The 23932-nt window shown below is 52.3% G+C and overlaps 11 protein-coding genes; 5 read left to right on the plus strand and 6 right to left on the minus strand.

Annotated features, from left to right (window-relative positions):
* Window positions 1-13: 13 nt before the first annotated feature.
* On the minus strand, window positions 14-2872 carry RCC_03012 (uncharacterized protein; the record flags this gene model as incomplete). Its single annotated transcript, XM_023768305.1, has 1 exon — window positions 14-2872. One exon carries the CDS (start codon window positions 2870-2872, stop codon window positions 14-16), a length of 2859 nt encoding a protein of 952 aa, XP_023624073.1.
* Window positions 2873-6194: 3322 nt separating this feature from the next.
* On the plus strand, window positions 6195-6467 carry RCC_03013 (uncharacterized protein; the record flags this gene model as incomplete). Its single annotated transcript, XM_023768306.1, has 1 exon — window positions 6195-6467. The coding sequence occupies one exon, from the start codon at window positions 6195-6197 to the stop codon at window positions 6465-6467; it is 273 nt and encodes a 90-aa protein (XP_023624074.1).
* Window positions 6468-7828: 1361 nt separating this feature from the next.
* Window positions 7829-8548, plus strand: RCC_03014 (related to TAD2-subunit of tRNA-specific adenosine-34 deaminase; the record flags this gene model as incomplete). The annotated part of the gene is made up of 1 exon (XM_023768307.1): window positions 7829-8548. One exon carries the CDS (start codon window positions 7829-7831, stop codon window positions 8546-8548), a length of 720 nt encoding a protein of 239 aa, XP_023624075.1.
* A 487-nt stretch (window positions 8549-9035) lies between these two features.
* On the minus strand, window positions 9036-9419 carry RCC_03015 (probable dolichyl-phosphate mannosyltransferase polypeptide 2; the record flags this gene model as incomplete). XM_023768308.1 has 3 exons in its annotated part: window positions 9036-9218; window positions 9272-9352; window positions 9402-9419. 3 exons carry the CDS (start codon window positions 9417-9419, stop codon window positions 9036-9038), a joined length of 282 nt encoding a protein of 93 aa, XP_023624076.1.
* Window positions 9420-9668: 249 nt separating this feature from the next.
* RCC_03016 (probable GTP-binding protein SAR1) lies at window positions 9669-10346 on the plus strand (the record flags this gene model as incomplete). XM_023768309.1 has 3 exons in its annotated part: window positions 9669-9687; window positions 9738-9823; window positions 9882-10346. 3 exons carry the CDS (start codon window positions 9669-9671, stop codon window positions 10344-10346), a joined length of 570 nt encoding a protein of 189 aa, XP_023624077.1.
* A 1191-nt stretch (window positions 10347-11537) lies between these two features.
* RCC_03017 (uncharacterized protein) lies at window positions 11538-12644 on the minus strand (the record flags this gene model as incomplete). Its single annotated transcript, XM_023768310.1, has 1 exon — window positions 11538-12644. The coding sequence occupies one exon, from the start codon at window positions 12642-12644 to the stop codon at window positions 11538-11540; it is 1107 nt and encodes a 368-aa protein (XP_023624078.1).
* A 1028-nt stretch (window positions 12645-13672) lies between these two features.
* On the plus strand, window positions 13673-17035 carry RCC_03018 (uncharacterized protein; the record flags this gene model as incomplete). Its single annotated transcript, XM_023768311.1, has 1 exon — window positions 13673-17035. One exon carries the CDS (start codon window positions 13673-13675, stop codon window positions 17033-17035), a length of 3363 nt encoding a protein of 1120 aa, XP_023624079.1.
* Window positions 17036-17599: 564 nt separating this feature from the next.
* On the plus strand, window positions 17600-18261 carry RCC_03019 (uncharacterized protein; the record flags this gene model as incomplete). XM_023768312.1 has 2 exons in its annotated part: window positions 17600-17623; window positions 17686-18261. 2 exons carry the CDS (start codon window positions 17600-17602, stop codon window positions 18259-18261), a joined length of 600 nt encoding a protein of 199 aa, XP_023624080.1.
* Window positions 18262-18553: 292 nt separating this feature from the next.
* Window positions 18554-19273, minus strand: RCC_03020 (uncharacterized protein; the record flags this gene model as incomplete). XM_023768313.1 has 3 exons in its annotated part: window positions 18554-18844; window positions 18917-19051; window positions 19124-19273. 3 exons carry the CDS (start codon window positions 19271-19273, stop codon window positions 18554-18556), a joined length of 576 nt encoding a protein of 191 aa, XP_023624081.1.
* Window positions 19274-19413: 140 nt separating this feature from the next.
* On the minus strand, window positions 19414-21345 carry RCC_03021 (related to cytochrome P450 phenylacetate 2-hydroxylase; the record flags this gene model as incomplete). XM_023768314.1 has 6 exons in its annotated part: window positions 19414-19633; window positions 19698-19996; window positions 20057-20236; window positions 20305-21021; window positions 21080-21193; window positions 21262-21345. The coding sequence occupies 6 exons, from the start codon at window positions 21343-21345 to the stop codon at window positions 19414-19416; spliced, it is 1614 nt and encodes a 537-aa protein (XP_023624082.1).
* Window positions 21346-21739: 394 nt separating this feature from the next.
* Window positions 21740-23605, minus strand: RCC_03022 (probable uracil permease; the record flags this gene model as incomplete). XM_023768315.1 has 4 exons in its annotated part: window positions 21740-22153; window positions 22205-23066; window positions 23136-23421; window positions 23479-23605. 4 exons carry the CDS (start codon window positions 23603-23605, stop codon window positions 21740-21742), a joined length of 1689 nt encoding a protein of 562 aa, XP_023624083.1.
* Window positions 23606-23932: the final 327 nt, after the last annotated feature.

Genomic DNA, 23932 nt, shown 5'->3' on the forward strand with positions numbered 1-23932 from the left:
GCATGATCCATCATCAAACACTCTTCGTCCTCCTCCTTACCAGCAAAGGTTTCTGCGCCTGACAGATGAACAACCGAAAACTCGTCCCCTGCTCCTCACACTCTCTCAACAACGTCCGGTCTTTCCAGATACTTCGATCCGAAACAGGTAGGATGCGTTCATAGCAGCTCGAATACCACCATCGACCCACTCTTGCCACCATTTTCGTGATGTTCTCATCATTGCTCTTCATGGCAAAGTCGGTATTGTCCAGTAAGCTTGCCAGATTGAGTTCTTTGCTGGGTGATATGCCCGCGAAAGACGATCCTGAAGAAGAGGAAGACCCTCCTCTTTCTCTCTGACCAACAGCAGCAGCAATCCTCCCCTCAACAGGAACGCCGACACCGAATCTCTTGACTCCTTCAAAACCTCTCCGGCCCAAACCTCTCACAATAAGATCACTTGAATTGCCTAGCCACACCTCAGAATCCTTCGCTTGCATACGAGTCTTCAGCCCCCTCACAGCCCGCCTCGCTTTCGGTCCCACGTTCATGAGATCGAGGTCCAGGACCGCCAGTTCCAGAAAACCGCCCGGACGAAGCACACGCTTACATTCAGATAGGAGCGCAGCGTACGTTTGCTCCGTCGTCGCAGCCGGGAAGCGGAAGACGATGGTATGGAAAAAGTCCTTTGGAAAAGGGAAAGAGGCTGAGAAGGAGGGGAGGCGGATCTGTCGTAGGTTTGGCGGAGTTGCGCCGATCGGCGATAGAGAGTGTCCGGATATCTGGGCAATGTTGTAGACCTGGGCATCAGGATAGGTCAATGCGACGAAATGAGACCAGTCGTTGCTGAGACCATCGACTATCAGAATCCGCGGATGATCGGCAAATTGCATCTCGTTGTGGGCAGGACTGAAGAGGACACGGCCAAAGGACAGCCATTTGCTTGTCATGAGTGCTCCAACGCGGAGGTCAGTACTGCATTTGATGTTTCTGACTGCTGGAGCTTCCGCAATTCCTGCAAGCGACGTGGCTTGGAGCATACGAGACGAATCTGTTTGCGAGTTGCGCGCACTTGGCAGAGATGCTGATCGCGAGTGGGTGGAGGTCTTGCTGGAGCGTGAGGATGAAATACTGCCGCGAGCGCTGGTCAAACTCGATCGTTTCGGATGCTGCGTGTTGTGGAGGCTTGCGAAACGGGGCGGAAAGTTACTGATATGATTGCCCAAATCGCTGATGGTGTCTGGCGTGATTGGCGATAGTGAAGGCCGCAAGAACCGTGAGATTTGTTGGGGCACGGTCAAGATAGTAGGCACCGTATTGACACCTGGGATCGGTGGAAGTTGCTGTGTTGGTGGTAGGCCAGTCCGGGTAGGGATCGGCCATGAATTTCCATTCCCATCCCAAAGCATACTGGAGTATTGAAATGGCGCCCCAAGTGAAGATCCCGTGGTTGGTGTTCTCATCGGTGTCCTTAACGGCATCACCTCGTCCATGAAATCATTGTACTCGTTCCAGACGTCTTCTTTTTGTGGAGGTAGTGTGGTCATCCAGCTCGGGATGCTAGAGCTATCGGAACATGAATAGGACTGATCTGATCCTTTCCGCGGCGGAAAGGCTAGGAACTCCCCATAGCCGCGCAAATCAACACTGTCGCGGTCGGTAGAAACAATTTCAGTCTGCGCAGTGCTGATAGGATCTTGCATCGTACCCTCAGATCTGGTACTTGCACTCGACACAGGTTGCGAGTTTGATTCGGTCGGACTCGCCATTTCTCGAATCTGGCTGTACACGGAGCCAGGCGGTTTGGCAAACGGACGATGCTGACTGCTTGAGAAAGGTCGAGAGAAAGAAGTGTTTGGGAGCTTCCTATCCCGATCTCTTCTAGAAACCACTGGAGGTATCCTGCCAACAGGTGATAGGCGTGGTAATCTCGATGAGTTGTTTGCCCGCTCAGGAGTGCTCAAGTAGCCTTGGCTCGGTTCAAGTGTCCGTCTCCCTGTCATGTCGGGTGTGTGGACGGCGCGAGCGACCGAAGGTCTCAATTGTGCCTCTCCAGATGGTCTAGCTTGAGTTCCTGAGAAGATGGACTGAGCGTTGAGCATCTTTGAAGTCTCTCCCGAGTCCTGTCGGTTGAGGCGGAGCCTTTGTGCCTGATACTGTACGCGAAAGTCGGCATCACGGCCAAACTCGACGTTGGGCGGCGATGGCGTTCTATTGAGATGACGCCCTCCGTGCGGATATTCCTTTGGTAGAGACTCCGAATCCGACATAGAGTCTTCTTCAAAATCGGTGTCATCCTGAACAATACGCTCAACCTCATCGAGTTCAATTGCATGACTGTTATCCGACATTGCATAGTGCGCAATGGCTCTATTGGGCGGCATTGCTGCATCTTCCACATCTTCTACGGCCTGTTGCTTGCCCTTGACGGGAGACGTTGTCGCAGCGCGAGAAAAGAAATTCCATTTGCGTGCCGGTTTTGGTGAAGGCTTGACATCCAGGGGTTGCAACCACAATCCCTCTCTACCATCCTCTGTCAGAGGCAACGAGCTGTCGGTCTGTGGCCACGCAGTTGGCTCTGCGTCGTAGCTGTCAATCACGGGAAGTTTCGCGTGTAGATTCGTGTTGATTGGAGGTGGCACACGAACCGGAGACCGGTTCTCACCCGAGGAGAGACGTGTGATGGATCGACGGGTCGCAAGGCTGGGGACTCTTCTTGAGGACTCATCGCCCGAACTATCTGATGTTGCCAATTTCGTCGATTGTCTTGTCTCGACGGAAGAGTCGGAAGCCTTGCGCATGGCCGAGGGAAGAAGCCGGGGATAGTCTTCCATCGAAGACGCCTTTGACGATTCAGGTTCCAGGCTCGCTCCAATGGGATCGGAGCTCATCGTACTTCCGCTACCACGTAGAATGACAGGCCGCAGTCTTTCCTTCAGGAAATCGTCAAGCTCGGATCCATCTTTACTGCCAGTACTGCTCTTTCTTTTGCTGGCTGCTGGTCGAACCGGAACACTTGATTTACTGCTATCAGCACTGGGAGACCGACCGCCATTACTGCTTGCATTACTACCACTTCTACCTCGGAAGCCAAATCTGCCGTACCCTTCATGTCCCGTCCCAGCGCTTGGGCCCTTTGAAGGCTGCCGCGAAGGCTTCTCAACCAATTTTGGAACCTCTGGCTTGGTCTTGCGCGAGAAGAAACCAAAGCGCGGGGACTTTGCCGGGCTGGCTGAAATAGCAGGGGAGTCTTTCCGGCGGATTGTAGGAACCTCGCCCGATGAGTGGTCTGGCGTCTTGCTGCGTTGAAACCTGCGAGCAGAGGGTGGAGGAGAGAACGCAGAGTCTACCCGGGGTGACGTGGTTCGAGACGATGCTCGCGAGGAGAATCCGAATCGGGTTCTGGTTGGTGAAGAAGCTGAGATAGGGGTTTCCTGGGAAGGGATACGTTTGTGATACATAGTATACACAGATGGTAGGTCACTCTGTACAACTGAGGATGGATTTGCCATATCCGCAAGAGTCGATGTGCCAGATCGACTAGGCCGGGTGGGAGCGCGCGGTCTCGCGACATCAGGTTGGACTCGCGGTACGTCAACGTTAAGATGAGCCAGTTCCGGCGGTATCTGCATTTTTTGCTTTCCGCTGGATGCATCGGGCCTCGCCTTGGTGAGTCTATTGCGGAATGTCGATTTACCAGTGGCCGCCGAGACAGGGGCAGTGGTGCCTTCTTTCTCCATGCCTTTTCCATTGTGTGGTAACTTGGAATCGACCCGAGCAGCCGATCTGGAAGAGGATGTTGAGGTTGAGGATTCTCGTACCGGGAACAATCCCAACCTCGAGTTCTTTGATGTGACACCACTTGCGACCACATGTCTGGAGATTTCGGGACTTCTGGTCGCAACCCTTCTACCAGCCACACTAGAAGAATAGGAGGACGCGGAACTTGGAGTGGGTACGGGACTGAACGGAGAATCGCTGTATCGTGTCGATGGGGTGGCCGATGAAACGTAGGTGGGTACCGAGGAAGTCGTCTCGCGAGATGTGTCGCTGCTATATGCGTAGGCTGCCAAGTCAAGCGCGCCCTCTTGTCCAGATTTTGATGTTGCTGGGATTGTAATTCCCAAAACGGTGCTGTCCAGATCCTCCCGTGAGAATGTAGTACCGCCATGCATTGCTGCCCTCCCTCGTTCGACAGTTCCAACTTCTGCCCTTCTTTGAGCTGCATATCTGTCTATTGCTCCAGATGGTTTTCGGCGGAGGCCATTAGGCCGAGGACTATCGAAAGTTGAGACAGAAGATCCGGAAACAAGTGATGGTGTTCGTACAGCAGGAGGCGCGAATGTGGGAGGTGTCCCAGATGATCGTCTGTTGGTTCGTGCAGAGTGTGCTGCAATGGTGTTTGGCGCTTTCGTGCCGCTCTTTGCAGTAGGCTCGATTGTTGGAGCGCTTCTGCTCGTTCTCTTCATCATCTTTGCGATGTGTTGCACGCTCTGTGGCTGCTCGCTGCTTTCTGAGTCGGAGTTTCTGGTTGGAATTCGGCTACTGTGAGCGAGTGGCTGCCGTTTTGCTGATTCATTCCGCTGGCCATTGGGTCGAACATGCGCTCTGCTCGAAGACATGGCCGCGATACACCTTCCAGACCTATACTACGTGCAGTCCGCCTGACATGCAATTCGATGTTCATCAGAGCATTTATGCTTCAAACAATCGTTAATTCGTATATTCGTATGGTAACGGCGCATGGGGAATGTGTGCTGTATTAATGAATCTGTCAGCGTCCAGCGCTTTTGAAATATGTAATAGTGTATTATTAAAACATGTGTCGATGAGAATAGGATTGGAGTATATGGACCTTGGGTATACTCAGACTGAACRGCATCACGCAGCAGTATGCATGGAAGTTCGCAGCGGCGGCAGTGAGTGGCTGTGCAGCTCGCGCAGAGAGACGGAGTGGCCGATTCGATGTAGACGCCACGCGGTGGAGAGCGATTTGTGTGACGTGGTCTGCGAGGATTGGACGAACTTGCAGGGTGCATATAAGTCTGCAGGTAGGTACCATATGTTGCTGTTCGCAAGACTGACGACAATAATCTGGCGGGGCCCGAGCCTTGATTTGCGTGAGCTGCCGGAGGAAGTAGTGCAGTGCGGGCGGTTATGGGACGGAGCGATCGTCGTTTTAGCAAAAGCCAAAGAGTGTGCTCGTGGGTGTCTTGTGAAACGTGGATCTCGTGACAGTTGACCGCATCTTTCTTGCATATAGGGAAAAACAAGGAAGAGAGTGCAGGAAAGAGGAGCGATTGAGATGGGGACGAGAGGGAGATGGCGTGAGATCATGGGGCAGTCGATTTACCGCTGAGAGTGAGTGTTGTCTGCTTCGCGCGCTGCAGACACTATCGAGCTGAGCGGCACGTCCTACGGAAACCCTACGGAAAGCTTGCGCAAGTGGTGTTGGTGCAGGCGAAGGACCGTGAAGGAGGCATGGTGAGTGTGCCGCAACTGGCCGGCAGGCGAGGGTAGCAGACCAGTCAGATGGTGTAGAGAGAAAGGTCGGTGGCCATTCGTGAAGCTTGCGACGAGCCTGCATGGGGCAACGCGGCAAAGGCACTCGGTGGCTCTTGCGGGCCCGTCAAGCGAGAGTGACTTTGGAGCCCGCTATTTTGGAATCTTCCCTCGGCGAGACGCGCCTGGTCGCGCCTACCGAATGCGCCACCATTTCTCAAGGCCAACAGAAACACACCACACCTTTTGCGACCTCTCCGCAATGTTGGTGTGGGGATCTTCGACCGTCAAYGTGCTTCGTGCAGCGGCCTTGTTGGTGCATGGCGTCTTTTATTTTCCGACAAGGTTTGGCCAGGCAAAAGCGTGAATTCAAATGTTGATTCAATACTGGACAACATCCCTGTTCAACAATTGTCCGATCGCCGCTCAGAACGATGCTGTGAAGCCATTCGTCCGGCTCGAGCGATATCGATGTGTATGCCTCGCAGTCGACGACGCCGCAATGCGAACAATCGATGTGAGACTTGATCAAGAGTATACGCATCATCGATAGTGAGCGGCTCGTAGTATGATGCAATGAATTAAACGCGAAGCGCGAGTCTTTATTCCAACAACATCAGCAACACAATCAATATCAACATTCCCAAATAGACCAGGAAACCAGATCGCCACTCTCTACAAGCCAAAGCACGGCGGGAAACAATCCTTATCATGGCAACCAAGCATCTCCTCGCCCATCTGGCTACAACACTCACTGCGATCGGCGGAACTACCTACTTGATCCGCAACCAATTGGACTACAATCTCGAAGAGCAAGAAGCGCGGTTTGACGAGGTAGAAGGGACCTTGAGAGGACATATTGGGTTGATCGAAGAGGCCCTGGCACGGATCGAGAAGAAAGTGGGATCTGGAGGGATTGGGAAAGGAGGGCTAGAGAACCGTGAAATGTATGAGCAGCGGGGGAAGGACGATAGGAAGAAGTGAGATCTGCTTGCGGAATGAGTGAAAGGTCCCAAGAATGATTGTGCTTTGGTGTWCTTCGTCAAAGGTCGACTAGGGTTTACCCCACCGGGGCGGCCTGTTGTAGGTATCTCCCTGGTAGCGCTTTAGCTCGATGCCTCTAGCTTTGATACGAAGTGTGATTGGGTACGAAGCTCGAGTTCAATGAAAGATCCCAGCAGTCACATTCAACAACGATCACATCACGAGAATCATCGGGAAAGTTTCTGTGCCAATCATCTTACTTGAACTCAGGCCGATAGATGCCATCGATGACATGCTTGTGTTCGTGCGCTAAGCTGCAGACGCGGTCTGCTCCAGGTGACCTTTTCAAGATGTGATGAATAATATCGGCGGCAGAATCGAACATGATCCATCATCTGGCGCTTCGAACCTTCGAATGCTTCGCGAGGCGCGAACCTCCCGTGTGCCGTGCCGTCGGGGTTCAYGTACGCGCCCGAGACATTCACATTCCATCACACACATTGCCGATGTGATGGGAAAAGTACTCCCGCAGGTCTCGAAAGTAACATGACTGAACTTGATTCAGCGAAGTGGTGTGCCGCTCGTCTATAATCGGGGGGAAGGCGGAGTGTGCAAGGTTAGCACAGCTCCAAAATGAACGTCGCAGCATGAAGTTCATTAATGCAGTAGAGATGAGCAGTGTTGAAGGGTCTCGATCCCTCAACCATCCTGATCGAGGACCGTAGAGGTTGTCTGTTACGCCATTGGCCAGGCAAAATGCGTTGAGTCYTTCCGTCGGAGATACTTCATCTCGCGTACATGTGTGTAGGTGGTATTGGTCGTCATGAAAGAGAGAGGGAGAGAGAGAAGGGGGGAGGGTGTCCAGAACCATGCAGGCTGCAGCCAGTGTCGAAAATGGCGATCTTGCGCGATTCTCATGGTCATCGCGTCGTGTTGCTTAGTATATACGAGAGATGAAAGCAAGGTGATCGGTTGACTGGAGAAAGAGGTCGCTGCACGAGTCGAGGAACACCCGATGCGATACCTACTCGCAACGTAGCTTACGAAGAGCAGCTGGGGTATAGATGGATTGCGCACGCGAACTCATAAGCTGCGAGGTGGTTACGTTTCGACATTGCCATTCGCACTGCCCAGCTTGACACGCCTGTTTGAGGAACGTCGCGTGTCTCGAGACGACGATGATGTTGGAGCCAGATAGATCCATGGATTGCGATGTAAGAGGTTTGATGAAGCTCGTGCGTTGTAAGATTTCGACCGGTTAGTCATCCACTTTATCTCAAGGCCTTTCCTGCCTCATCCTGCTTCACAAGTTCACAATTGTGCCTTTCAGCGGGGTGATGGTGTTCATGATGATGTCCATAATGCTGAACATCATGGTTCCCTCACTTCTCATACCTTACAGCCACGCCCACCTAGCTGTCCGACAAGAGCCACAAATCCAGATCAACGACGCCATTCAATCATTACCAACATGGACACCTCCATCTCAAACCGTTCGCCAATTTTGGATGAAAGAGGCACTTTCAGCCCTCACAGCTCTCACATCCTCACCTTGTCCCCATGAGCCCTTTGGCACAGTCATAGTCAATCATACCTCCCCAAATCCATCCGATATAGGTGATGTAATCTGCATCGGAGCCAACAACATTGGATCAGGAAATCCCACTCTCCATGGTGAAATTGCTGCAATCAACAATTGCTCCGCGGTCTTGACAGATCCGGATGGTCACTGGAAGCTCACACCCTCGGAACTTTCAAAGGCATGGAGTCAGTTCACGCTATATACGACTGCAGAGCCTTGTCCCATGTGTGCGAGTGCTATTCGCTGGGCAGGATTCAGGGAGTGTGTCTACGGGACTAGTTCGGCGATGTTGATCAAGTTGGGTTGGCCTGTGATTGACATCTCGGCAAAGGAGGTATTCGAGCGAAGTCGTCGTCTGGGGTTGAAGACGGCACTGTTGAGTGTGGGTGCGAATGAGACTGATCCGTATCTTTCGTGGCAGTACCGCGACGGTGCGAGCTGTCCGGTTGGCTGCCATGGAAGCGGTCGTGCTGGCCGTTGTCTGCCGGATAAGGAGTGATTGTACTTTGATGTTKAGGAGCTTTTGAGCGATGGCGTTATAGGATGTGTCGATGGCAGAAAGGCATTCAGGGGTCCGCGAGATGGTTGATGTTTGTGATGTTAAGGTAGCATGCATTAGAGCAAAGCACGAATTGTATCTGGAAATGTGTCTCGCTGGCACCATCATGACTTGTGTCTTGGACAAGCTCCTCGTCAGTGCAGCAGCTGTGACCTTCTCTGAGAACAGGTCTCAACTGCAGCACCTCGATTTTCCTGTCTGCCATGCCCCGCATAGATTCCTAGCATTGCTGAGGCGTATCAATGTATGCCACTCTCGCGTGCTCGATCGGTACTACACGTACATACGGTCTCTTGTCCAGAGATGCAGGCATGATTGAGCACTTGAAACTGCCATATGCTATACATKAACGCCTCAGTATGAAGCATTGCTTTACTTTGCGACCTTTTCCCACCCCTGACTCCAATACAATGCCCAGGAAACGTGTCTATTTCGCCTTTGCAGCCTGAGCCTTCTTGAGTGCCTTCTTGCGGTTACTCCGAATCATGACCAGACTGAGGAAGCTTCCAACAACCGCGCCGCCGAGTAGGATGAGGATTACGGGGATACGAATCGCCCAAACGCGTGGGGGGAAGAGGCTCTGGACTGGGTGCTTCTCGTCGACGAATGGCTGGGAACTTGTTAGGCTCGTTTCCTCAAGATAGTTGACAAAGATCGCAGTACCATGAGAAGAGTCCAAACAGAGTAGTAGAGGAAGACGGCGGATGCGACGACGAGCATTGCTAGGCCGACAAGACGATCGAGCTGCCATTGTCAGTTCTGCGAATTTGTTGTGTCATTTCACCGAACCTACGAGATTGTTGGCAGCCATTGTTGACGACGATTAAAGAGTGTGTGGGTGTCGKTTTGCAGACAAATGCGAGATCTCCGTGATATTGTTGCACGTGAATGCGCTCGATCGCATCAACTTCGTCCGGAGAACGGAAAGCTGGTCTCTCGCGGCTTCTCGACTTCTCGACTTCACTCACATTCGCATCCCCATCGCCACGAACCCTCCTTCTTTTGACAATCTATCACTTCTCTTTCCCAAACAATAACATCTCCCTGGAATTCCGACATCATGTGGATGATCGATTGGTGTACGTATCGCGGAGAGTCTCACTTCACTCAGAACATGCTGACAATCTAGTCTGGGACATGCTGGCCAGCCTTGGTTTGGCAAACAAACACGCCAAACTGCTGTTCCTCGGTCTCGACAACGCCGGAAAGACTACCGTACGCTCCATTCCCCTCTCTGCCACTAATTTCCGCCATCTAACTCGAGATCGAACAGCTCCTTCACATGCTCAAGAACGACCGCGTAGCCATCCTCCAGCCTACCCTCCACCCCACATCCGAAGAATTGTCCGTTGGCAGCTGCCGTTTCACCACCTTCGATCTCGGCGGTCACCAGCAGGCGCGTCGTTTGTGGAAGGACTACTTCCCCGAAGTCAGCGGAGTCGTCTTCCTCGTCGACGCCAAAGACCCCGAGCGATTCGCCGAATCAAAAGCCGAGCTCGATGCTCTCCTCAGTATGGAGGATCTCTCCAAGACTCCCTTCCTCATTCTTGGCAACAAAATCGACCACCCGAACGCCGTCTCCGAAGATCAGTTGCGACACGAGCTAGGCCTGTATCAGACGACCGGAAAGGGCAAGGTGCCGCTTGACGGAATCCGACCAATTGAGATCTTCATGTGCTCCGTGGTTATGAGGCAGGGGTACGGAGAGGGAATCCGCTGGTTGTCGCAGTACGTCTAGAAGTGTGCTGAGGGGAAGGCACGGCATTTGGGAATGAAGGGGCGAGTTGGGAAAGGGCAGGAGCAGAATATCGATGATCAGAGATATCAGTGGGCTTCTGTGGTGGAGGAGGATTATGATAGCGATATTTGATCGGCGTATGACATGTGCGATTTCACCCTCTCCCTCGCAGAGCCATGGGCAGTCGTGTTGGGCGCATGGCTGTGGGTATAAAACGTGACGAGGTCTGGGAGATGACCAAAAGCATCGGAGGGGCGTAAAGCAGCATTGTCACGTAACGATTGTACAACAATCTGAAATCTGACATTTCTGCAAGCACGATAATGCATCAAGTTGCTTATTGAGTAAGTCCTCCATGGCACCCTCAAGGTTACCTTTTGATGTACCCATGACTCTCTCGCAGGCAGGTGCAACTTCTATACTAATAAACTGTGCACTCGACGTACAAAAGCCGCTTACTTGATGGRGAGCGCGATTCTCATCGCCTCTCAAGTCTACCGGATCTTCTCTCCTACCTCGCGTCCTATCAACAAGACCCATGGCCCCCAATGTCTGCCAGATTGACCTCTATCCAGCCATCGGCAATGCCGTTATCGAAAGTCAGGAGAGTCCTCGATAACGACATGCACAACATACCTGACAGGTTTAGCCCAGCTTACTACCCATACAGTCATGTTCGCCATCGCTTGCCTCGCGCGTTTCTGCATCGGACAAGTTCCGTTGGGAAGCAGCACGAGATGGAAGTTCGCTCATGGTCACATTGAGGACGTGGATGAAACCGCGCGCTCGCTGGATTGCAACTAAGCTCGCTCTCGAAAACAAAGACGTCGTAATCGCAAAGATCAATTCCAGCCAAGCCAGCGTCTGTAAACACTGCTCGACACTAGACAGATGACAACGCGACAGAGGATTCACTCGGGGTAAGTTCGTTTCGTTGTTGTCTCACGCATGGCTGTCTGGTGCTTCATTTGGGTTTCTATCATTCAGCATTGCTCACACTGCTATAGAGTATGTGAGGGTGGGTATCAGCTGTATTGTACCTTTGTGGCGTCAACGGACTTCGGGCGAACGAAGTCTTCATGTGCTCTATAGTTATAGAGCAGACTTATGTAGAGGGTATTCCGATGGACATCGCAGTACTGCTACGAGTCTAGACTAGGATGGGAGGGACTACTTCACAATACTCCACATCTACACCTCTGTAGCGTTATACCCAATCATCACCACCCCAGACCCCGCCTCGACCGCAGGATCCACCAGGACAGTTAGAACTCTCCCAGCAACATCCGCTTTCAACTCCTCCAATTCGTCTCCCCAAGAGCTGTACACTCTGCCAAGAACCTGCCCTTTTTCCACATCCTCCAAAACTTGCACGTCCGTCTCCACCCATCCGCTGAATGTAGTAGATGCACTCGAGAAATTGGTTGCGATGAATGTCTCGCTAAGATCCACCTCCTTTGCTTTTCCATCCGTCATCTTCAAATCATCCATCAATCTCAAAGCGAAATCCACAGTGCGGTCAATCAGAGTCTTATTCCAGATATTCGCCGGTCCAGTCTCAACAGTAATCGCCGGAACGCCCGATCGTATCCACGTCGTCTCAATCGATCCCGGCTCACCAGGGTCAATCTTGATCATATCCGGTTGGAGCAATTCTGCCATGCGTTGAACATATGGGAATGCATAATCTGCATAACACCAAAGAGGTCCCGCAGAGCCCGTGGAGAGGGTGTGGAAGTCTACGGCAATGTCTACATTGGAGGTATTACCCCAGATGTTGTTCCAGATTGAAGACGTGTAGGATTCGATGAGACTGCCCCCCGAAGAGATGTTTTGACCCGGGAAGTTGCGGTTCAGGTCGACGAAGAAGCCGTTGGAGGACGAGGTGAAAAAGTTGCGTTGGTTGAGGAGGTTTCCTTGGGGATTTTGAGTTGGTAGACCGATTACTGTTCCGTTGAAGGTTCCCGATGAGACGGTTTCATTCAACTGTCTGAAGATGCTTTGAACAATCGCCACCGGATTGAGTTCGTCTCCATGAATTGAGGCGGAGAGTGAGAGTTTTCGTCCTGTTTCGAGGGAGTCTTCGGTACCTCTGGCTACGAACATTGGGAGGAAATAAGGAAGGCCTCCTTGTCCTGCTGCGGGAGACRGCCAGAAGCGAGAGATGGTGTTGCTGGGACAATCGGTGATGTCGAGAGAGGATATGACGGGGTAGCCTTGGAATCGATCGCCTGTGTAGACTGTTGCTGCCGATGACAGGGATGCTAGAGCACTACCCAGCCATATGGTGGACTTCATGGTTGTTTTTGAAGATGAAAGAAGATGGACAAATGTGAGAGAACTAGAAAACACAGCATCGGAGCAAACTGCGGCGCCATTTCTGTGTCGGCGTAATGTCGCCTACGTTGCCTATGATGGGGGAAAAAATGTTTGATGCCAAGCTGATAACATGGTGGACGAACCCGTTGTGGGAAGGTCGCAAGCAAAGCCAAGGATGGTAAGGAAAAAGCGGTTCGCCTACCTGGTATTGGGATTTGTGAAGATGGTTCTCGGTGTGACCATGTGTGGGTGGTGAGAGATGGGGAGGAGCAAAATTGATGATGAGCTCCACCCGCGAGACAGCCGTCCACGGAAATGATGGATGATGATGATGCTGGTGACGGTGAGGTGTCACGCAGACATCGGCATGTGACGCGGCTGAGCATCGGATCTTTCCTCTGGCTGAGATGAGGGGTCGTGTGGCTGGCTGTTGAGCTCACCTCCGAAGGATCACAGTCCCAGCGTGGGGCTGCAAGGTACAGTTGAGTGGAGTGGCATGGCATGGCATGGAGGGGAGGGTTCGGCTTCGGGGACTTGACAGCTCCAACATCCAGCGTTCACAACAACAAGTGTCGACATACCTAATCACATAGGAGGATACGGTACAAGAGATCCCTCGCCTTTCATCCCAGCGAACAAAGAACGAGTTGCAGCTCGTTGTTGTTCCCCTGGATCCAATCAATCATTCATTATTCCCCCGCATTCACGCGAGCCACGGGCGGACGTTTGGATTCACCAGCGAGAGAGATCAACGACTCGGTCACGCTCGCTTTTCGAAGGGCTTCTTTGGAGTTTGGCCACATCAGCTGCCACTGATCAGCCGCATCCACCTCTCCTCCCTCGCGCAGAGTCCTCTCAACACCGACCATCTGCAGCCAGCCCACCGAACCGAACATCCTTGCCTGCCCTGCCCTGCGCTGTCTGCCTTCCCGCCTGCCTGCATCAACCAGACCGATACAAACGACGGCCTCTCTCCCCATCCCCGCCCTTGGGGCACAACTGGCTGAATGCCCTCCGCCGACGCCTTTGACGAAGAACCGCCGTTTGACTTTGATCCGCCCGAAGTCTCCTCAACGCCGCCCACACAACCCTCTCCGCCAGCAAAGAGCAAGAAGAAGAAGAGCAAGAAGAAGCAGTCGCAGCAGGCGAGAACCGAAGATGGGAATGAGTCTTCGAGCTATCCCAAATCCGTGACGCCCTCTCCACCCGCCCACAATGGTGTGAAGTTGCAGGTGGACTCGCCGGTGCAAGGCGCTGCCGAAGGAGCAACAGACACAAAGACACCGCCGCTGGTCGATCTGGATGATGAGGATGAGCAGCCGACGCTGTTTGAGCAGCATGATGACGAAGAGGAGGACGAGCCACACTATTCTCCACCCGCAAAACCCGTCACTCTGGCGGGAGATCCGCCGCCGACAGCTCCGTCTTCAACAGCAGCACCTTCAGTCAAGTCTCCTCGCCTTGCCGCAGCAAGAGCACTTGGTCCTCCTTCGCCGCAAAGTCGGCCCCTCAGCGTGCACAACCCTCCCCCATCCCGCGAGCGCCAGAATTCGGTTTCGACCCACGAACGGCACAGCTCTTTTTCAACCCACCGTCTTCCTCTCGCTTCCAGTCAGCCCTCTCGACGCGAGTCCTTTGTAACTCACGCTTCACCCCGACCGCGATTTGTCGATCCTCCTCCTCCTCACATGCCACAAGCCCACTTCTTTCAACTCCCCGACATCGGAATCAACAGGAACAAGAAACCAGACATGGGGAGACCTGCAGGCTCCGACGGCTACTGTTGTCGTTTGGACTCTTTCGCAGATGGTGGTGATGCAGCTTCGGCAAAGAAAGCGCGGGATGCTTTGCTGGTGGGATGTGAGGGCGGACTGGAGGTCTTTCGTGTCTTGTCCACAAAGATGGAGATTATAGCCAGGCTGGAGGGATTGGGAGGTGCTGTCATTGGTGCAAAGATTCTGCCGCATACTGAAAGGACCGATCCTCTGCAAGAACTACGACCTCTGGTTGCTGTTGTCGTTCATGGACCTCTGGTGGACAACAGAGGAGAACAGCGCATGAGCAACGAGAGCGAGCCACCTTCTCACTTCCAAACGACTGTGGATGTCTACTCGCTACGTGCTCAACGCTATGTAGCAACACTCTACCGAAGTGCTCCAGTTCCGATTGAAAAGCCGCTGGTCGGACAAGTGTCTTCTCTTCCGGACCCTGCTGGGGATCTTCATCTGGACGCCGCAGGTCGATTCATCACCGTCACTTCTGGCAAGAGTGGTGAGGTCTGGGTCTTTACCGCAGTCCCAAACTGCGGCTTGGAGGAAGCACATTATCGATGCATTGGCAAGTTCTGGACATCCCTCCAAACAAGCCTGCCTAGCACAACCGTCCGTACGCCTAGTGGAAGTGGTGAGACATCAACGACAGAAGGAGAAGTCAAAGAGCAGTCGCGTACTCCAGTATACAGCCTCAGTCAGCGCTGGCTCGCCGTACTGCCACCATCTTCCGCATCAAACATTTCAATCCAAGGTATTCCACTTCYATCAGAAATCAACCCTTCACCACCCGGAATCACAACACACGCTGCGCCACCGCAGCCTCTCGTTACGTGCGAGGTGGTCGGAACGGATCCAGAGGGCACATGGAGTCGTCTGGGTCGACAGGCCGCGCAGGGGTTGGTGAAGTACTCGCAGAAAGGTTTCGAAATGGGGCTGCAAGGGTGGAAAGAGTTGACCCATCCATCCCCACCGAATGGCCGTCAGCCTCATGATCGTGCTTCAAGTAAAGAAGACGTCTTTCCTCCCACAAAAGCCTTTTTGGATGATCCGGGAAGGCTGAGAAAAGAGCCCGCTCTAGTCTCACTGATCGATTTAGAGGCTCTCCTTCAGTGGGAAGAGCATAAGCCAAAGTATTTTGCACCGCCCATGGCAACTTTTGCACTTGTCGACGGCTGCAACTTTCTATCCTTCTCCTCAACGGCAACCAGACTACTCTCAGCCAGCCGTAAAGGCGAGGTCTCTACCGTGTGGGATCTGCGACAGGTAGCCCACGGTGTGCCCAGATGCGCGATTGACAGCGACGACGACGTCAGCACTAGTCCATGCATTAAACAACTTCAACGTATTGCGAGGAATACACCCTCGACCATCCTCGAATGCGCTTGGTCTCGAGATGACGACGCCGTTGCGCTTCTCACCGCACACGGAACAGTTCATCTCCACGAAGTCACAACCAAACCCACCCCTCGGAAAAGAAAGCGAGTCTCTGCGACCTACACCGAACCCACAGCTGAAAAAGCCGATGCCACGGTCAGTCTCTCAACCGGCCTCTCTCCACCTAGCAGCAACCAAGGCTTCTTGGGAAGCATCAAGTCCAGCTGGACAGCCGTCTCATCCCAAGTCAACACCCTCCGCGCAATCAACGCCCCTGTCATCCCCACCACTTTTGCAGGCTTCCGCGACGCCACYGCCGCTGCAGGGAACGCCGGCTCCCGCGCTTTTGCCCGCGGATTAAGTCAGGGGTATACTGCAGCTAAAGGCGGGGCGATTGATTACTGGCACGCAGACGACAACAAGATCCGCCACACGAAAGCTCTGCAAGAACCCAATTCCGCGAAAAGCGTTAGCTGGATCAAAAGGAATGAGACAGTTTATTTGGCTATCGCGTGTGGTGGGCAAGTGCACGTCCATCCCGTGCAGAAGGTTGAGAGGAGGAAAGGGGATCGGATTGTGAGTGGGCTGAAGCATGAGAGATATTCGCACAAGGCATTCGCTCTCAGTCTGATCCAGACAAGGGCAGATATGGGTGGTTTGCAAGGGCTGATGCGAGGACGGGATCCGTGTCGAGACCAGGGTGTTCATGGATTTTGGAGCTTGAGGGCGGAGATTGTTGTTGGGGAGGAGAAAGGGAGGGGGGAAGGGGAATGTGATGTGGAGACCAATCCACCTTATTGTCCTTTCCATGTGGACTATAGGGTGAATGTATACGGGTTTGAGGAGGATGGCGATGGGTTGAGCGACTTTCAACGGGAAGGCCATGGCGAGGAAGAAGGAGGGGAGCCGTGGACGTTTGGCGACCCATTGCCTGCGAGAGTGAAGATCAATGTTCAAAGGGGGAGTTATGATGCCGATGATGATGCCATGAGTGGGTCAGATTTCGGGGTAGTTGGTGAAGAACAGGATGTGGGAAGTCAAATGGAAAGTCGATTGACGATTCAGCCTGCCCCGATCAATGGGGGTGGGAGGAAGGGTGGTATTGGTGGAGAACATCATCAGCAAGAAGAGATCCGAATCAACACCAGACGGAGAAAGGGGAGATTTCCTCCTAGTGATGGTGATGAGGGATTTGAGTTTGGAGGGGATGCAGATGGGATGTGAATATGAATGAATGGACAAGGGACGAATGGAATGGAATTAGGTGCATTGGGCTGGGATGGGAATAGATTGGTGGGCGGACATGGCGTTTGCTCTTTCAGGGATACCCAAACACGAAACGAAACGAAGAGAAACTCACAGCGCCAGAGTATGGCTAGAGAAGCCGAATTGCATTGCATTGATTGATGAGTATCGATTTGACTTTCCTTTCRGAGCTGGAGCCGCTTTTACTCAAATGACCCGACTGATGTTTGACAGTGAGTTCCAAGTCTCAAGAACCAGGGGGCAGCCCGTCAGCACTGGCGATTTTCGAGTCCTGCTCGCCCGCGTTTCTCTTGGGCGTTGCATCCAAGGCCAAGGAGGTCGGTAGGGGAGGGGTCGGATCAACGGCCCTGCATGTGAAAGTATACGTCACATGTTGTCGTTCATTACAAGCTCATAGGGTGGCGATCTTGGGGTTGAACAATCACTCTTATCAAGAACCCAACAATCGATCAAACCCATAAGGTACAAGTATCGATTCATTTGGCCGATCACAGACTCCTTCATTCAATTCCCACATTCACCATGTCCTACGCTCCCAGAAACGAAGTATCACCCTCCACCACCCGAAACCTCATCACATGTAATAAGCTAACAGACCTTTTCTCCAGACCGACTATCAACGTTCGTCCAACTCAGGCCACGACAACACGAAGAATGAAAAACCCGGTCCGGTAACTTCCGACTCCCTCGCCGCAGAATCCATTTCTTCAGGAGGTTCCTTCGCAAGCGGCACAGAGTCAGACTCACGCGGCCCAACTGCACAMAGCAATGCAGCCAGCAACTCCACCCTAGCCTCAGCGACGCGTCTCGACCCGGCTCCCGACGCCGAAGCGCGCTCTGCCAATGAAGAATGGACGGAAGCCTCGCAGCTCAACGCCGGTCGTTCTCTAGGTTATCAAGACTCCGGCAGGGGACCGACGTATAATCCAGGCCCCAAGAGTACGGATGGGATTGACCCGCCGAAACCTGCGGGGAAGAATTTGACCGAGGGAGGGTTTTATTCTGGGGAGGAGGCGAATGCGAGCTATGGGACGGATATTGGGGGCAAGAGGGATCCGGGTAGGGTGGCGTTGGGGGAGATGGTGGAGAGGAATGAAGCTGCTGCTGGTGGGGCGGGACCGAAGCAGAGGGCAATTACGGGTGATGGACAGTTTGAGGCGTTGGGTGGGGATGCGGATGCTTGAAGAGTTGTGTGTGATCTTGTAGGGACGGGATGTTTGAGTGTCATTATGAGGCATATCTTGTTTATGTGGTGACAAGAACGTAAGTACCTGTTCGACATTTCCTTGAGTGTTGAGGTTGAGTTTTGTTGTTTGCGGTCGTAAACATCTGATGTTTTTCATTTAGAGTATGCTCACACTGCGAGCGATATCCTTTCAATCCGCCCATCGATCTTCGACGGCGTACTAATCACACACCCCCAGTAATACATACATCATGATCGTGCTCTCGTATCTTTCCATCTCACAACCCTTTTTAGTTGTTGGTAGTATCGGCCAACCCGGCCTTGTTCTTACTCCCTTGAGCAACAGCATCATTCGGCAACTTTCCATCGACTTCCCTTCCAGTCGGCAGTGCCTGTCCAGCAGCAGGTTCCCTCAACGCACCATCCGAAGCACCCGAAATGCCACCAGAACCCACATTCACGGTGCTCGCATCATTGGAGTTGAAGTCCGAGGTCTTTGGTGGCTGTTCTGGGAGGGGCAGGTTGGATTGACGCTCCGAGATGACTTGGCTCTTGTTCTTATCGGCGGTGTCGACGATGGACTGTCCAAGGAAGGCGGTTGTTAGTGATGTGGTGGATGATGAGTGGAAGGTGTCGGGAAGGAAAGAACATACTTGAAGGCCGGCGGCGGTGCTGTCGGCTGGGATCACACCTCCATTTGCTCTGGATTCACGGGCCTGAGCGTCGCGGACGTCTTCCTTGGTGATGTTGTAGGTGGCTTCGGTTCCAGACATGATTGCTGAATTGGGCTAGCCATTGGTTGTTAGTTCGATTGAGGGATCGGCGTATGAGTTAGAATATGGATGAACGATGGAACTTACTGGTTTGTTGGATTTCGGTTGGTGGTTTTCGATTTTGGAAAATGGTTCAAGAGCCTGGGTGGTTATGAAGAAGAAGTGTTTCTGCAATCGCTTCTTGAAGAAGTTTTGTTTTAATCTGTTGTGGGTAAGAACGACCGGCCGTGGCGTCATTCTTTCGTCAGGCAGATTCGATCCGATGACTCGACAARTTTGGCGAGTTTGGGTGGAACGGCGGCTTGGCAAGAGATTCCACTCCTTCTTACACCTTCTACTCATCACTCATTTGAACAACTGGCTGTACCGTAGTCGGTCTAGGTATAAGCATCCTTGGTCCTCTCCTCCGCCGCTCTCAGGCATCCCTCCAACTCATCCGTATCTCTCGGTATCAGCTTGACCTTGAAGTCTCTTGGGATGGCCACCAGAGCAGACTTGAATTGGTTGTAGTCGACGTAATCCGTATTCGGCGGCTCCGTCTCGCTCGCAACGATCTTGAAGCTGCTGATCAGGCGCACCAGAGCGGTATAGAGGAGTCTGTAAGCACAACAAGTCAGCGTTTCCATCTACCAGAGATATCTTTCGCAAATCGTAACCATACCGACTTGCAATGAACTGCCCCGAACAAGCCCGAGATCCCGCACCAAATGAGTGATGCTGGAGACCTTCCGATGGGACTTCCGTCGGAGGATCCAAAGACTCGAGCCATCGTTCTGGGTTGAAAATCCCTGCATCCGGACCAAAGTGCTCGACGCTGTGATTCGCCGCCTGTGCATTGATCAGAATCATGGTGCCTTTGGGGATCACCACTCCATTGTCCCAGTGGATGTCGGTTGCTGCTTTGCGCGGTAGACTCATGGACGAGACGGTGTAGTATCGTCCAGCTTCCTTTACGATGGCCTGTTGAAAGAGATTGTCAGTAAATGACTGCTGACTAGGTGAAGATAGATGGATACTCACATTGACATATGGGATATCTTCGACCTCGAGAGATCTTGTCCATGCTTCTGCAATGTTGGAATAATGCCGCTTGATGTCTTCGTAGGCTCTTTCTTGGAACTTCTGCCCTTCCGGAGTCGACAACGATCCGATACACGAGGTCAATGTACCTGGAATCGTCTCGAAGCCACCGGATACAAGCTGTGAAGAGAAATTGAGTTAGTTCCTGGACCATTGCAAACCAYGAGTCATCGCCACCTGATACATACCGACAAACAGATTGAAGAAACCTCAACCCCCGTCAACTTCGTCTCCTCGTCCTTCAGAATAGCCGCAGCAACACAAGGCTTATCGTTCCCAATCTGTATCATCTCCCTCACTCGTTCCAACAACGTATTCAAATACGCATCCCTCCTACTCCGCAACTCCTTACTCCTCGCATTCTTCGAATTCTTCGGCAAATACCTCAAAATCGGAATGTAATCCTGATAATTCTCACTCGCACTCCTCAACAACGAAATCGCACTCCCAACTTCCAACACCTCTCTCAACAAATCATCCCACACCCCATCCATCCGAATCCCATAACAAAGCGTCAACGTCGTATTCAACGCATACCGTTGCAAATAAGGCCGGACCTCCAACTCCCTCTCCCCTCTCCCACAATCCCGTAGAATATCCCGCGCAATACTCAAAGTTTCCATGTCAAACATCTCCACATACCCTTTCATCGCAACTCTCCCCAAAGTCTGGCCCGCGGCTTTGCGTTTATTTTTACAGCTCTCGTCCCAAGGTGAGGAACCTATGGTGAAACCTTGAGTAGAAGAAATGACGCCGTGGAAAGTATAGAGTTTTGGACGGTCGATTACGGCGGATTGATGATTGAGGAGGATTTTCTTGCAGGCTGAGAAACTGTTGAAGACTACGGCGCGGGTATTTCCTAAGCGGATCTGAAAGATGGGTTGGGAGTGTTTGTGCCACCAGGACTGGACAGAATGTTAGTTGGCCCAATACTTCATGTTGCGTTTTGGAAAAGGGATTCACCTCGCAGACTGAAGCGTGGTCGTCGCCGAGTTCGAGGAGATGGCCTGTTATGGGCAATGCGCCGGGAATCTCGAAGATACCTTTGATTTTGGGAATGTCCGTTGCAGTAGACCACTACTACGATGTTTAGCTTGGTTTTGAAGCTAGGCGAATATGGGAGATGCAGTGACACTCGCACTTACTTTCCAAATCAGCCAGAGGATTGTGCTCAGTCCAGTAATGAGGATCGCTCGTCTGAGGCTCTCATCTTGTAATAAATGTTCCATGTTGCTTGTTGACCAATTCCACCGTGGTAGGGCATGGACCAGATAATGTAGCTGATAGCTGGAGTGGGATCGACTGTTAGTTGGAGCACAATCCCATACATCCAGTGCCAGTAGTAGAAAGGAAAGCTATTCGATGTAGTAGTAAATAAACATCTCTTGCCTTTGGTATGGAACATCGGCTGGAGGGATCCAATAGAGCTTACGCTGATCCCTCAGATAGCTCTCCTACAGCCCCGCCTATCTGCACGCCTATCGTCAGTGGAATAAACATACGGACCTTGTACAATCAACAATGCCAGTCTTTATTCGTAAGTCGTAACACATCATGAACAGCTGCCGTCCCGTTCACAATAACGCCGCAGCGATCGCTCTAGCCAGTCCAAAACATTGCTCCTCACTTCGTATAATCCATCTTTGCCTTTACACTCTCCTCTCCAAAAGCATTCTCTTCGTCCGAGGCCTCAACTCCATACATCAAAGTGCCCGACTGATCATCATCATCGACTTCGAACCAAGAATCGCTCACAGCAGGAACTGGCCATATACGACATAGGATGTAATACACAGCCGACGCCGTGATGAATCCCGCGAAGAAGTTGAGTCGGTAGATATAGATTGCTCCCATGGGCATGTTGGGTGCACCAACTGCATCAGCGAATCCAACAAGATTTGGAAGGATACCAGCAATGTACGCCGCGTACGCGCGCCAGCCGATTCCGTAGTGATAGAAGTAAGGCCCAGTCTTGAGATCGCTGTAGAGGTCACGGATTTGGAGGTATCCTTTTCGCACGAAGTAGTGGTCGGAGATCTGCAATGTCCCTATTAGCAATGGCTATCTATACATGAGTGTTTGTCCTACCATCACGCCAGCGACACTGGAGAGAAAGACCGAGTATGCGGATAGSGAGGTTGTGAAGTTCGAACTGCTTGATAGCAAGTGCCAAGGACACATTACCAGGCCAACTCCAGCGCACAAGTAAGATCCACGACGAATGTTGATCCATCTAGGAAGGAGCGCTGTCAAATCCGTACCAGCCGAGATTGAGTTTGCTGCAATGTTGGTCCCTAGCTGCGCAAGAGTGAACGCTGCAGCTATGACGAAGACTCCAAATCGTGTTGCACTACTGACTCCAGGCTCATCCAGAAATCTCATGAGTAGCGTGAGTGGCGACCAGATGGGGTCCTCGTTCGGGAATATGACGGTGGCGGAGGACGTGACAATGATGCCAATAAAGGAGGTCACAGCAAACCCGCAGGGAATTGACAGGAACTGTGGTAGAAGAGCATCCTCAGGCCGGCGTGCGAACCGAGCAAAGTCTGGATCGTTGACAATCAAGGTGGCGAAGTTGGCAATCGCAGACATTATACCGGAGACAATCGCCCATGCCAGCGTGCTTCCTGAAGCACTCGCACCTTGGTGGACAATCGGACCAATTCCATCGGCTCTCACAACTGACCAGATGAAGAAGGCTAGACCGGCCGTTGGTACCACGAACGCTTTCACCGTGAAGAGATGCTTGATCTGGTGCACCGGGAACCAGAGGAATGGGAGAGAGCCGAKCCAGAAAAGGAAGAAGCTCACGAAGTCCCGGGTGTTGGTTCCGGAGGAGGCAGACAGCGTGTTTTGTACTCCATCGTCGCCATAGCGATCCCAAGAAGGCCATATCGAGCGAATCATAAGGTATACGCAAGTCCCGCCTATCCAACTCTGCACTCCGTACCTAAAAGAGGATATCAAAGTCAGCAACCTACATACAACAGTGTGTGTCTTTCTCTCTCTATGCACTCACCAAATGCAAGCCATCACAGCTCTGTTGAAAACAGGCCAAAGTCCTCCCCACACGCCGAAAGATGAGCGGCAGACGACTGGAAAGGCAATGTGGTATTTTGCTGCAATTCGGCCCGTGAGACAAACGAAGAAGGCTGCAATGGTGTATCCGATCCAAACGGTCAACCAGGACTGCCACCAGGACATTCCTGCAACGATATTCGAACTCGCAATCATCCATGTGTTGATGTTGAAGGAGTCGGATATCCAAAAGGCGACAAAGTTTCGTCCTCTCCATAGTCGTCTCTCTGGATTTCTGTAGTCAGCCGCAATTCAACCCGGGGTGCTGCAAGAAGTAGACCAACCTGGCTCAACGGGCTTCAAGTCATGATTGGCCAGCATGAGTTGGCCTGTTGTAAGACCAGGCTCAACCTCTGCAACGGCAATCTTGTCAAGGAACCGACGGGTTCTGGAACCTGTCATAGACGCCATCGTGTATAGCGGTCGTGGATCCTGTCGAGAGTCTGAGAATCCTCCCAGTAAAGGCGAAGACTCGGTAGGAAACTGTGTGACTCTACCACCAGTATTCGATATGTGGGTCAAACTGACTTGTCGCGTGATCGAGTGGAGAGTTGAAGGAATAGACATCTTTCTTCGTGGGACATTCACCTGTTTTGACTTCTTCTGTCGATCCAGTTTTCAGTGGAATTTGGTTCCGAGTGCATGTAAAGTTTCCACTTTACACGCCTTGGAACGCTCATGTGGGCATGGCTTCTTTCCATCAGGTTGTTACTCGTTGATCTTATCTGGCTTGGCAGA

The sequence above is a fragment of the Ramularia collo-cygni genome, assembly GCF_900074925.1.
Source record: "Ramularia collo-cygni strain URUG2 genome assembly, contig: RCC_scaffold03, whole genome shotgun sequence".
NCBI lineage: Eukaryota > Fungi > Ascomycota > Dothideomycetes > Mycosphaerellales > Mycosphaerellaceae > Ramularia > Ramularia collo-cygni.